The sequence below is a fragment of the Phocoena sinus genome, chromosome 11 (assembly GCF_008692025.1).
Source record: "Phocoena sinus isolate mPhoSin1 chromosome 11, mPhoSin1.pri, whole genome shotgun sequence".
NCBI lineage: Eukaryota > Metazoa > Chordata > Mammalia > Artiodactyla > Phocoenidae > Phocoena > Phocoena sinus.
Window position 1 is genome coordinate 41,303,718 of NC_045773.1, and position 11,898 is coordinate 41,315,615.

Here is an 11,898-nt window from a genome sequence, read left to right on the forward strand (position 1 = left end):
TGTTCTTCAGGCAAATGAGGGAGGCGACTGAGCCTTCCTCCCATAGCCAGGTAGAGAGTGATTTACTCTGCTGATGTTTCCAGAGCCCGGGCCGACTGGGGATGTTCTAGACAGGGCCCCTGCATTTGTGATCTCTAAAAACAACAAACCCAGAACTTGTATAGATTTAAGGCTATCTACGTGATATAGGTTTGAAGGAAATCCTATAATTTCCTTGAAGTCTGGGATTCTCTATTAGGACATCTAGCTCTGTATTAAAATGGCATGTTTCTAGATGTGCGTTAAAGAAAGTGGCCCTGGAATGTAAAAATTGGCACAATAACTAGCATTTATGGAGCCCCCGCTGTGCACACTCACGGGTGCTCGTAAGAGGTCTGCTTCCATGCAGGTGCTTGGTTCTTGCAGCTCACCTCCGTGGGAGGCCTGGGCATGGAGGAGGAACCAGGCCCAAGGGAGGCTAAGTGACCTGCCCAAGGCAATGACTGGGTCCGTGGCAGAGAGGATTTCCAATGCAGTCTGCCTCTCTGGGAGAGTTGGCCTCTTAGAATGCTAGAGGTGATTACTTTGGGGGTGGATCTCAAAATCCTCAGCTGTCACCTAGTCACACATAAGAAGTTCTAAGGGAAGAGGCCACAGATTAAAAAGAAAGGCAAGATGGTGGGAGGTGAGATCAGAAGTGGTGAGGGGCCTGGGCACTGAGCTGGGTTGTGGAGCAGGGGGCCATGGGGCAGGGGAAGACTTAGCCAGGACAGTAGAGTGATTCCAGAACTTAGCTCCTTTTGCCCCATGGTTTTCTTGTGGCTGATCCTGTGCAGAAGAAATGCCCTTGGCCTCCCCGAATCCATAACCTCTCCTGTTTTCCTCCGCTGCTCTCTTACTGTCTGCCCTTTTGACACAGGCTGAGTTTGGGAGAAATGGAAAACACTGCCCGAGCAAGTTTTGCTTATTCCAGTCTGAGACCAAAAACCTTCTGTTCAATGACAACACTGAGTGTCTGGCCAAACTTGGAGGCAAAACAACATATGAAAAATATTTGGGACCAGAGTATGTCACGGCCATTGCTAACCTGAAAAAATGCTCAGCCTCCCGTAAGTGGAACATAGGTAGCGTCACTGGGAAACCACCGCAGGTGAAGGTCAAGGTTGGAGGGCCAAACATTCTAGGGATGAAGCGGGTATAAAAACGTTAAGGCAATACAATGTCTCTATACTTTGGGAAATTACACTCTCACTGATGAGGTGAAAGAGCTAGAGAATAAAATAAAGCCGTAGTAATATGCTAAATTTTTAGAAGGCTGATAGCGATTGTAAATATATGTATGTATGTATATACATACACACAAAGGTATACATATATATATACATATATGTTGACAAATGACAAATTCTGGTTTCTAGGCACTTACTGTAAGTACTAACCATAGAGAATACAAATTCTCAAAAAACATTTTAGCCAGGAAAATGTATTGACAATAATTTAACCCTTTAAAAACATTTAGAAGACATAGCAGAGTGTTGTGAGCCTCCAGGCAGTGATTCTCGAGTTTCGGCAAGTTTTGCCTCCTCTGTGCACTGATGTCATCTGGGTTCCTATTCCTGGTCCCTCACCAGGGGAGTTGGAGGCATCGGTGGGTGTTGTATGGCGGTCCAGGGGTTGGGGAAGGGCTGAGAATCTCTTTATCAGTGGTTCTTAACCGGGGATGATTTTGCCCCTGAGGCATTTGGCAATGCCAGGAGGTATTTTTAATTCTCCTGATATAGGGGGTGCTGCTGGCATCTGTGGGTAGAAGCAGGGATGCTACTGAACAGAGCACACACAGAACAGCCTTCGCAACAAAGAATTCCCCAGCCCCAAATGTCAAGGGTGCCAAGGAAACCCTGCTATTTCCACGGACATCTCAGGGAATTGTGATGCAGGTGGATCTAGGGCTACGCTTAGAAATTGCGCTGCAGGTCTACTCTTGTGAGCAGCCCGCTCAGGATTGCACAGATGGTACACCCCTTGAGGGCAGGGCTTATCTGTCTGTGTTGAATCCTCAGCACTTAACACAGAGGCTCACACAAAGCCAGTGCTCAGGAGGGATTCATGGATGAATGAGTGAATGAGTAGGTGGATATTACTGCAAGCAGATTTGCATAAAGATGATCAATTGCTCACATTCCAGAACAGATTCGAGGACCATCAATACCTTGTGAACTTGAGAGTGTGACGGCTGATTCACCTGGAGACAAGTGGGTGGCAGCTGTGTCACTCAGGCCAGAGCAGGGAATCTCGCAGCTTGATAAGGACCAGAGCTTTTGTGTGCTCCCTTGGGTCCTGTAGCTCTTCGCAGGACGGACAGTGGGGAAATGTGGGGATGGCAAGCCTTGACCTACAGTGGTGGGAGGGCAGAGGAAAGTCTGTTTTAGTGTCCTCTTTGATTGATGTATTGATTCAAAAAAAAAAAAAAAGGAATCAGTTTCTGAATCTCCTGCTTTGCTGTGTCCCACAGCGTTTCTGGAAGCCTGCGCCTTCCTGAGAGGTCAAACCTGAAGAGAAGCTGCCCCGCCTCCCCGGGGGCCCCTCCCTGCTTCCAGCCCTGATCCTTCTTCTCCCTTCCTGAGGGCGGATTTTGCCAAGCCCATCAGTTTTCACAGATCCCTGCTACCATCTTAACAAGAAATAAAATTAGAAATGCTGTTGATTTTCATTCCCTATAAAGTGCCATTCATCTTTTCTAGAATTTCATACTGAAATCATGTGTCTGACCAAACACCTGCCCAGTGGAACCTTTCCTTCCCTGTATTCCCACTTCCCACCCCCACTCTTTCCTGCAGTTTCGGGCTTAGTGCCTGATGGTCTGGAGTCTAAGTTCAGGCCAAGCAACTCTTTTCCTCAAGGGCACCTGTTGGTCCCTCATATAGTTGTGTGTGTGTGTGTGTGTGTGTGTGTGTGTGTGTTTGAGTGTGTATGTGCATGTGTGTGTGTGTGTTTCTAAGGCGGGGGAAGGAATAGAGAGTAGGAATCAAGGGATTAGTGGAAGAAGCCGGGTATCAAGAAGATTTATGAGTATTTGCTATTTGAAGTAAATAGCATCAGGTATAGTAAATTTACAAATATAGACATAGGAAAATGTGGAACACAGTGGGCCCTCCATGTCCATGGGTTACACATCCTTGAATTCAACCAACTGAGGATTGAAGATATTTGAAAACAAATTACAGAAAGTTCCAGACAGCAAAACCTGAATTTGCAATTTACATTGTATTAGGTATTATAAGTAGTCCAGAGATGATTTAAAATATATGGGAGGACATGCATAGGTTATATGCAAATACTACACCATTTTATATAAGGGACTTGAGCATCCTTGAATTTTGGCATCCACAGGGTGTCCTGGAACCAATCCCTGCAAATACCGAGGTACAGGGGACAACTGTACATCTATCCCTTGGCCTTGTTGGCCCTCAACCTCCGGCTAACCTCTGGTCACCAGTTTATTCCCACTTTTCTCAGCCAGGCTCTTTAAAGCGTGGTCAGAGAGGGCTGCCTTCACTTCAGCAAGTCAGGTGGGTGTTTGGGTCATTCTCTCTTCACCCCACTGTAGTTTGATTCTAACCTGTTCACTCCCTTGAAGCGGTTCTGGAATAGGACAGCCCCAGCTTCCCAAATGGCCAAGCTTAATAGGGTTCACATCTCTTTCCCCTGAGCCCCTTACTATGTCTGATCCTGTGGACATGTGCTCCTTGAAGTTCTGTTTCCTCAGCTTCCATGCTGCTGCTCCTTCCTTTTTCTGCCTTTTTGAAGGTCCATGCTTTGTCCTTTAAGTGTGTTCCCCCCAGTTTTCTTCTCCAGAGTTTCAAATCTGACCCACTATCTTGATGCCACGGAAGGGAATTAAGAGATAACCAAATGGTTGGGTTTTAGCTGCTAATGCACAGACTCTCCCCACCAGTAAACAGGGCCCATTGGGGTCCTACCTTAGATTAGTAACTCTTCCCTGAGAAAGGATCATTTTCCTGTTTTTAGTATTTCCAATGGCTCATTGGACTCAACAGGCAAACCTGCGTCAACCAGGGTGAATCTTCCCTTTCAAAGGCAGAGAGCAGACAAGAATGGCCAGCATTGACCAGTATCAATGAGATAGGCAGGCATAGCACAGGGAGATCACCTCAGTGCTCTGTGACCACCTAGAGGATGCAAGAGGGAGGGGATATGGGGATATATGTATCCGTATAGCGGATTCACTTTGTTATACAGCAGAAACTAACACAACACTGTAAAGCAGTTATACTCCAATAAAGATGTTAAAAAATAAATGAGATAGGCCGTTCTGCTGCTGCCTGCAGAAGCCTCTGAAATCTGTCAGGAAGGACATTAATTACGGTCCCATAATCCTAGAATGAAAACTCCCTTTTTTGCTACTTTGAATTATGGCCCAGATATGTAGTCCAGCCTCACTAGTAAACTAGAAGTTTACTGAGGGAGCAACATTTGATGGTGTAGCCATATTAGTCATAATACCAGCAAGATAAAACATCATATTTGAACCGTATAAACCTTCTTGTATAAATAAGATACTTAGGTGAAATTAAAGGCCCATGAAATCCCCTTTTCTGGCTGAAATAAAAATTTCAAAATCTAACATCGCTGTATCCATTAACTCATGCTAAGTTATGTCAATGTCTTACACAACAAAGGTTTGTTTCTGTCTCACGTTCATACCTGTCATAGGTCATCAGTGGCTCTGTTGTTCATTTCTTTATTCTGAGACCCAGGCTGAACCAGCAGCCCCTGCCTGGGGCACACTGGCCTGTAGACAGAGCGGGAAATGAAAGAGAGATGGAGGCAACACAAAAAAACTCTTAAAGCTTCCTTCTAGGAGAGGCCATATCATTTCCATCATTTCATCGCCCAAAGCAAGTCAGGCGGCCGTAGCATCAATGAGGGGGGTCTTTGGTCCCGCATTCTTTCACCCTGACACTGAATTGAGTGTGGGGCTGTGTTTGGTGTCCCTGCTTTTACTTCCTCAGACCTCAAGTTCCTTACAGTCTTCAAGGAAAGCTTGTATTCTGCACGGTCCCCACTCTAAACTTTTTTTCTGCCCAACACAGATTTTAACAACCATCAATTGTAATACATTTCAGCAGATTCCACTTCAGATTGTACTGAATTAGTGTTTCCTCAATTTTCTGGAAAATATTCTTGCCTGTAGTTATCCCATGTGGACTATTCCTGGAGGCTAATTCTTTACTTACTTCAAACTCACCACTGATTCCTCAAATAGACAATAGTTAACAGCATCTGTAACATCTGTTTACTCATCAAAAGCCAAGGAAAGCCACTCAAATCATTTGTCCTATTTCTTGTTCCCAATGTTTTCAGCTCTTTAAGCAAGAGTTGTCAGTGAAACGCTAAAGTCTTAAGTTAATTTTCTCTGGGCACATTTGTTTACAGCTGCAATCAAACATGATTTCATTAACTCAACATAGGTAAATGGCTTTTCTTGCTTGGCTAACAAATGAGCTATTTAGAAAGTTACTTTGCTTGCAGCCTCATTTCTTTTTTTGTTTTGAAGACTTTTTTTTTTTTTTTTTTGGCCGCGCCACACAACTTGTGGGAACTCAGTTCCCCCACCAAAGATTGAACCCAGGCCCATGGCAGTGAAAGTGCCAAGTCCTAACCACCAGACCTCCAGGGAAGTCCCTTGAAGAAATTCTGTTGGGATGAGATATTTCACTTTAAAATTTGTAATTTTCCTGACCATTTTTCCCCGATGAGTTTGGAATAGTGCAATGAATGCTTAGTCTGGAAATGTCAACACATGTTGTATTCTTTTAGCACAGCTATAGTTTCATTGCATAATAAATACAGTGCTTTGGCATCTAATTTGATAACAAAATAATCCACAATCCATAGTGTCTTATTAGTGTGACATTCAAAATTCACTTTTCTCTTCTTTGCTTGTTTTAACACGATGAATATGCACTGGTAATAAAAATTTAAAAAAAGGTGGTTTGGCTCTATGTGTATAAAGATAAACTGTTCTCTCTACTTACAACACTTATATTTTTTATATTGAAGTAGCATTGATTTACAATGTTGTGTTAATTTCTGCTGTACAGCAAAGTGATTCAGTTATTTAGATATTCTTTTTCATATTCTTTTCCATTATGGTTTATCACAGGATACTGAATATAGTTCCCTGTGCTATACAGTAGGACCTTGTTGTTTATCCATTCCATAGATAATAGTTTGTATCTGCTAATCCCAAACTCCCAATTCATCCCTCTCTCATTCCCCTCTGCCTTGGCAACCACAAGTCTGTTCTCTATGTCTATCTACTCACAACACTTATGACACCAAATATGTGTGGGTTTTCTACACCAAACAATTCTCTAATTCTCTGTGGACACCAACTGGGTTTCCTGCAAGTCAGTTCAATTCTGACACTAACCACTTGGAGTTAACACAGACCTACAAGGTTAAGCCCTCAGGCCCACAAGACTGCCCTCTTTTTTCAGACACCAATCACAAGTAGTGGGTTCCCAGGTTACCTGTACTTTTGTCCAACTTGGCTGTAAACTGGGGAATCCCACGACCCCCTCCTCAGGTTTGATAATTTGCTATAATGGCTCAAAGAACCCAGGGAAACACTTTACTTATTGTTACCTATTTATATTAAAGGATTGTATAAAAGATAGAAAAAGAATAGCCGGATGAAAAGGTACATAGGCTAAGGGTCTGGAAGGGTCTAGAGCGTAGGAGCTTCTATCCCCGTGGAGTCGGGGTGTGCAACTCTTCCAGTACATGAATGTGTTCACTAACCAAGAAGCTCTCTGAATCCTGTAGTTTAGGGTTTGTATGGAAGTTTCGTAACATAGACACAATTGACTAAGTCATTGACCATTGGTGATTATCCAGCCACTCTCCCATCTCTGGAAGTCAGGAAGCAGAGCTGAAAGTTCCAATCCTCTCATCACAAGGTTGGTTCTGGGAACCAGCTCCCATCCTGAAGCTATCTAGGGAATCACCAAGCGTCACCTCATCAGCATACACTCAGGTCTGACTGAAACTCAGGTAGAGGGTTTATTATGAATAACAAAGGACACTCCTATCACCCCATCACAACATCACAGTCTGGTACTTGAAATGCTATTGAATTATAACTGGCTGTAATTTACAATGCACCAAGCAGCAGTGGGAAGCCATGAGAGTGCCACAGACCACCTCTGTCAAAACCACTGGACTCGGCCATTGCAGTGCAAAAGCAACCACTGGCAATACATATATAAATGAGTGTGGTCGTGTTCCAAAAAAACTTTATTTTATTGAAAATAAAGTTTCTGAAATTCGACACTGAAGTTCGGATTTCATATAATTTTCACATGTCATGAAATATTCTTTTGATTTTTTCCAACTATTAAAAAAAGTCAACGCTACTCTTTGCGCATGCGCCCATCCTTTGGCTGCTGCTCTTTGTCCTGGCGTAGGAACATCCCTGGCTCCTTTCATCCATTCTTGCAAGGTGAGCTCTGCCTCTCTCGGATGTGCAGGACCAGTTCCTGGAAGTGCTCTAGAAGTACAACGGCGACGACTCTTCCTTCCAACGTACCAGGTGTTGCGAGGCCTGGAGCTGCTCTGGCGCAGCGATACAGTCGCCGCGGTGGCCCGACGCTCCGCCCCCGGTGCCGGGACTATCGGTGCCGCGGAGGAGTCCAAGCTCCTGTCTGCGCCTGCGCGGTGCTTCCGCGGAGCGTGGCGTTGCACGAAGCGTGGAAGGTACGCCTGCAGGCAGCTTCCCTAGCGGTGCGCGTTTAGTTTTGAGGGAAAAGCCAGTATCTTGTGGTGCTGGGAGCTTCCCTATCACATCGTGTCAGGAGGAACGTCGTGTGTACTTAAGTTGTTGGGAAACGGACTGAGTCTGCATACTTTTTTCTCAGCTGTTAGCCTTAGCGTATTCGGAATCATTTGGCCCGCCATTGTCTCCAGAAATAATTACAGGTCAGTCCTGAGTGGGAAAGAAGTGGCATGTGCTGCAGGACGTCTAGAGCAAAGTCGCAGCTTTGCTGCTGTGTGGCTGTATGACCTCGGGTAAGTCCTTTACCTTCTCTGGGCTCAGCTGTGTAAGTAAAATGAGGGGTTGGGGCTTGTTCTCTCTACGACTCTCCTACAGATTGAGTCTGACCCCAGTCATGAGGGACCAGAAGGGAGGAGACTTTTAAAATTTGTACTTGGGGTCAATCTTTCTTCTTTGTTTTTATGCAGACAAAATCAGAGTCAGTTTTGCCCTTCAACTTGGTCTTATGAATATTTCCATTTGTGCAGTGGGGGTCAGAGAGGGTTCAGTGGACATTCATATACCCTCCATGTAGAGTTGACAGGTGTTAACGTTTTGATGTGTTTTCCCTCTTGCTTCTTTTATATGCACCTGGTGTGTGTATGTGTGTGATTGAATTATTTGAATGTGAGCTGTAACTGTGACATTTCACTCCTACATTCTTGAGCATGCATTCTTTAAGAATAGGGACATTCTCCCACATAATCGCAATTTTATTGTCACCCTTGAAAATGATAAGTATGTCATCTGACATTTTGTTTATAGTCATATTTTTCCGATTTTCTCTGGAATGGCTTTAAGCCTCTTTCTTAAGGAAGTGCTCCCACTACCCATTGGCAGTCAACTCCTCCTGCCTTCCCTCACAGGCATGAGTGTCACCTCTCTGGGGGAATAACAGCACCTGTGTTGGCTGGAGTCTCTCTCTTGGCCACCTCCTCATCCATCACCACGTCGCAGCTCCTCTAGTCCATTTGGAGATGAATCCCACAGACTCTGCCTTGGAGTCCTTCAGAGACAAAAGAGTGGAGACAGTGAGTATGCATGCAGATAGCCATCCGCTGGAAGTGGCATCAGCTTGGGGACATGGGTTGTGTGCTTTGCCGAGGAGGGAGCATCTGTTTGCACGGGGCAGCTGGGGACGGTCCTGAGCCATGGTGAGCAAGCTGGGTGCACCCCCAGGAAGTGTGTGGCAGGTGTTCTGCAAAGGTGGACGCCTGAAAGAGCGTGTGAGCAGGGGCTCTGGTGGGATGGCTGTCCACAGACTCATAGCAGGACTGTTGAGCTGATATATGTACATGTATAGATGATTCACTTTGTTATAAAGCAGAAACTAACACACCATTGTAAAGCAGTTATACTCCAATAGAGATGTTAAAAAAAAATTGTTGAGCTGACCACGTGGTTGAGGGCAGAGGAAAACACATTTTGTCATAGGTGATATAAGCGAGATGGTCCGAACCTCCCCACCACTCCTTCAAAGAAGCTGGGGCTGAGCCACATGTCCCTAGATCCTTTTGTCAACATAGTCATTTACCTGGAGCAGCAGCAGGAGGCTGACGTGGGGACGAGGAGGTCCATCAGAACTGAAATTCAAGCACCATTAGGGTGCAGGCAGCATCTGTGGAGGGTGTGAGGAAAAGTGGGATGTAGGCAGCGTCCTGTGGGCCAGTCACTGTGCTGCTCACTAAGCCCTCATCCTGGCCAGCAGCCCTTTGTGTGTGGGGGGGTGTCTTGTTCCCAGTTGTCTGAGGCACAGGGAGGCTAGATGGCCTGTGTTGGGTCCCACAGGAAGAGAGAGACACCCTTTCCTACCTTCTCCCAGAGCAGGCGTGGCAGGGGACTCCAGGGAGGTGACTCATGGCCCCGCTCATAGCTAAAGGCCACACCACAGGGAAAAATCAAAGGATTCGGAGTTTGAATCAAAGATTTTCTTCTGTTAGATGTGCCAGAGATGGTTCTTGGGCGAACTTTGCTTTTCACAGGGTCTGTAAATGGGTGGCTGAGGGGAGCAGCAATCCTTGGATGTGCCTTCCCCCAGTCCTTTGGACTGTTGTGAAAAATCCGGAGCAATAGTATACAGGAACTCACTCTATAAACCAAGTGCTGTAGACAAGTCAGGAAGTACTGGGTGGAGGAGAGGCAAGAGTGTGGGATTTGATATCAGAAAATGTCAAGCCCAGATTCTGACCCCTGAGAGCTGTGAGATTTAAGCCTCAGTTTCCACACTTGTAAAATGAGGCTGATGATAGTCAGTTTTCTTTGAAGGACTGTTATGTGGTGCAAATACGTCTGTGAAGGCAGTTGGTAAAGGATAAAGTCCTATTGAAATTCAGGCTTGGTGTGGGAGCCTAAGACCAGGGAATGGTGAGCAGCTCTTAGGAGGGAGGACAACTTGGGCTGATGTGGCCACAGCACATTTGTAAAAACCAAAAAGAACAAGATTATTTGTTGCTTAACTGAAATTCAAAATTAACTGGGCATCCTGTATTTTTTTTTTCAATTTCAGGTTTTATTGCTTTCTCATTCTCTAAATCAGTCACATTTACCATTTTAAAATTTGTTCCATTTGTACCCACAAACACATAAATTGAGATGAATCAGAGATTTCTCATGAGATATCAGTCTTTCTCTCAAATGTCCCAAATCAGAATTGTCTTGACCTGATAGGAAAATTTTTTTTGCATTAGAAAATAGTTTACAGGCAAAAACAGAAACACTGTCAAATTTTCTTAAATATGCTAGCTACCTTCTCTTTGGCTTTTTACTGGTTGTTAGTTTTCTAATGCAATAGTTTGTAGAAAAGTGGAAAACGTGTTATTTTTTAAATTGAAGTATCGTTGATTCATATTATTAGTTTCAAGTGTATAGCATAGTGATTCAGTATTTTTTTTTATAAATTTATTTTATCTGTTTTTGGCTGCACTGGGTCTTTGTTGCTGTGCGTGGGCTTTCTCTAGTTCTGGCGAGCGGGGGCTACTCTTTCGTTGCGGTGCGCGGGCTTCTCATTGCGGTGGCTTCTCTTGTCGCGGAGCATGGGTTCTAGGCACGCAGGCTTCAGTAGTTGCGGCTCGCGGGCTCTAGAGCGCAGGCTCAGTAGTTGCAGCACACGGGCTTTGTTGCTCTGCAGCACGTGGGATCTTCCCAGACCCCACACGGGACACGGGAATGAACCCGTGTCCCCTGCATTGGTAGGCGGATTCTTAACCACTGTGCCACCAGGGAAACGCACACAAGTTTATTTTCTATATCCGTGAGTCTTTTTCTATTTTGCATGTGCATTCATTTGTGTTATTTTCTACATTCCACATATAAGTGATATCATACAGTATGTCTTTCTCTGTCTGACTTATTTCATGTAGCATAATATTCTGTAGTCCATCCACGTTTCTGCAAATGTCAGCATTTCATTCTTCTTTATGGCTGAGTATTATTCCATTGTGTGTGTGTATGCATTCATCCGACTTGCACCTGATAGGCACTTGGGCTGCTTTTATTGTAAATAGTGCAAGCATGAATCATTTTTATCTTTAGGACAACTGTCTTCTTCTTCTGACAGGGGAAGAAGACCTTGCTGGATATACTACTTACGTGTGTGGGCTATTGTAGCTGGATCAGCCATCACAGACTTTTGATTTTCAGTAACTATTTCACTCTCAGTCACTGTAAGAGTTTATTCTCTATATGCTCCATGTTTTCTTTCTGAAAATTCTGAAAGGGTTTGTTCTGTGAATTCATTACTGTGTCTATAAACATCCAAAAACGATGTCATTTTGCCTGAGATTTCTGTCCCATATGTGGTAGAAGTGAATGGAGAGTCCAGACCTACTCATATCTGGTGAGTGTGAGTGTGAAGAAGATATCTCTGTCCCTTCTCCTTCTCCTCTTTTCATATCTGCTGGGGGTACTTTCAGCTGAGGTCTTGCTCTTGACTTGTCATGGTGTTTTTATTGGCTATTTAATGTCATTCAGGGTGAGCCCTGTCTTACTCAGCTAAGGCTGTCACAACAAAATACCATAGACTGGGTGGCTTAAATAGCAGAAATTTATTTCTCACAGTACTCAAGGCTGGGAAGTCCAAG

At 44.6% G+C, this 11,898-nt stretch overlaps 1 protein-coding gene and 2 long non-coding RNA genes across 3 annotated transcripts in view; 2 read left to right on the top strand and 1 right to left on the bottom strand.

The window, feature by feature from the left end:
- LTF (lactotransferrin) overlaps positions 1–2,689 on the top strand; it is a 28,421-nt gene extending 25,732 nt beyond the window's left edge. Inside the window, exons 16-17 of the mRNA XM_032649034.1 lie at positions 899–1,088; positions 2,492–2,689. Of these exons, the coding sequence (XP_032504925.1) occupies positions 899–1,088; positions 2,492–2,532 (231 nt within the window). The 3' untranslated portion in view covers positions 2,533–2,689. The remainder of the gene's footprint in view (positions 1–898; positions 1,089–2,491) is intronic.
- LOC116762261 lies at positions 1,095–9,948 on the bottom strand. The gene is made up of 3 exons (XR_004352229.1): positions 9,354–9,948; positions 8,721–8,825; positions 1,095–2,371 (listed from the first exon to the last, which is right to left on the bottom strand). It is a non-coding gene; the product is annotated as an uncharacterized LOC116762261 (long non-coding RNA).
- LOC116762262 overlaps positions 7,881–11,898 on the top strand; it is a 30,099-nt gene continuing 26,081 nt past the window's right edge. The window contains exons 1-2 of the long non-coding RNA XR_004352230.1: positions 7,881–8,073; positions 8,686–8,850. This is a non-coding gene — a long non-coding RNA (uncharacterized LOC116762262). The remainder of the gene's footprint in view (positions 8,074–8,685; positions 8,851–11,898) is intronic.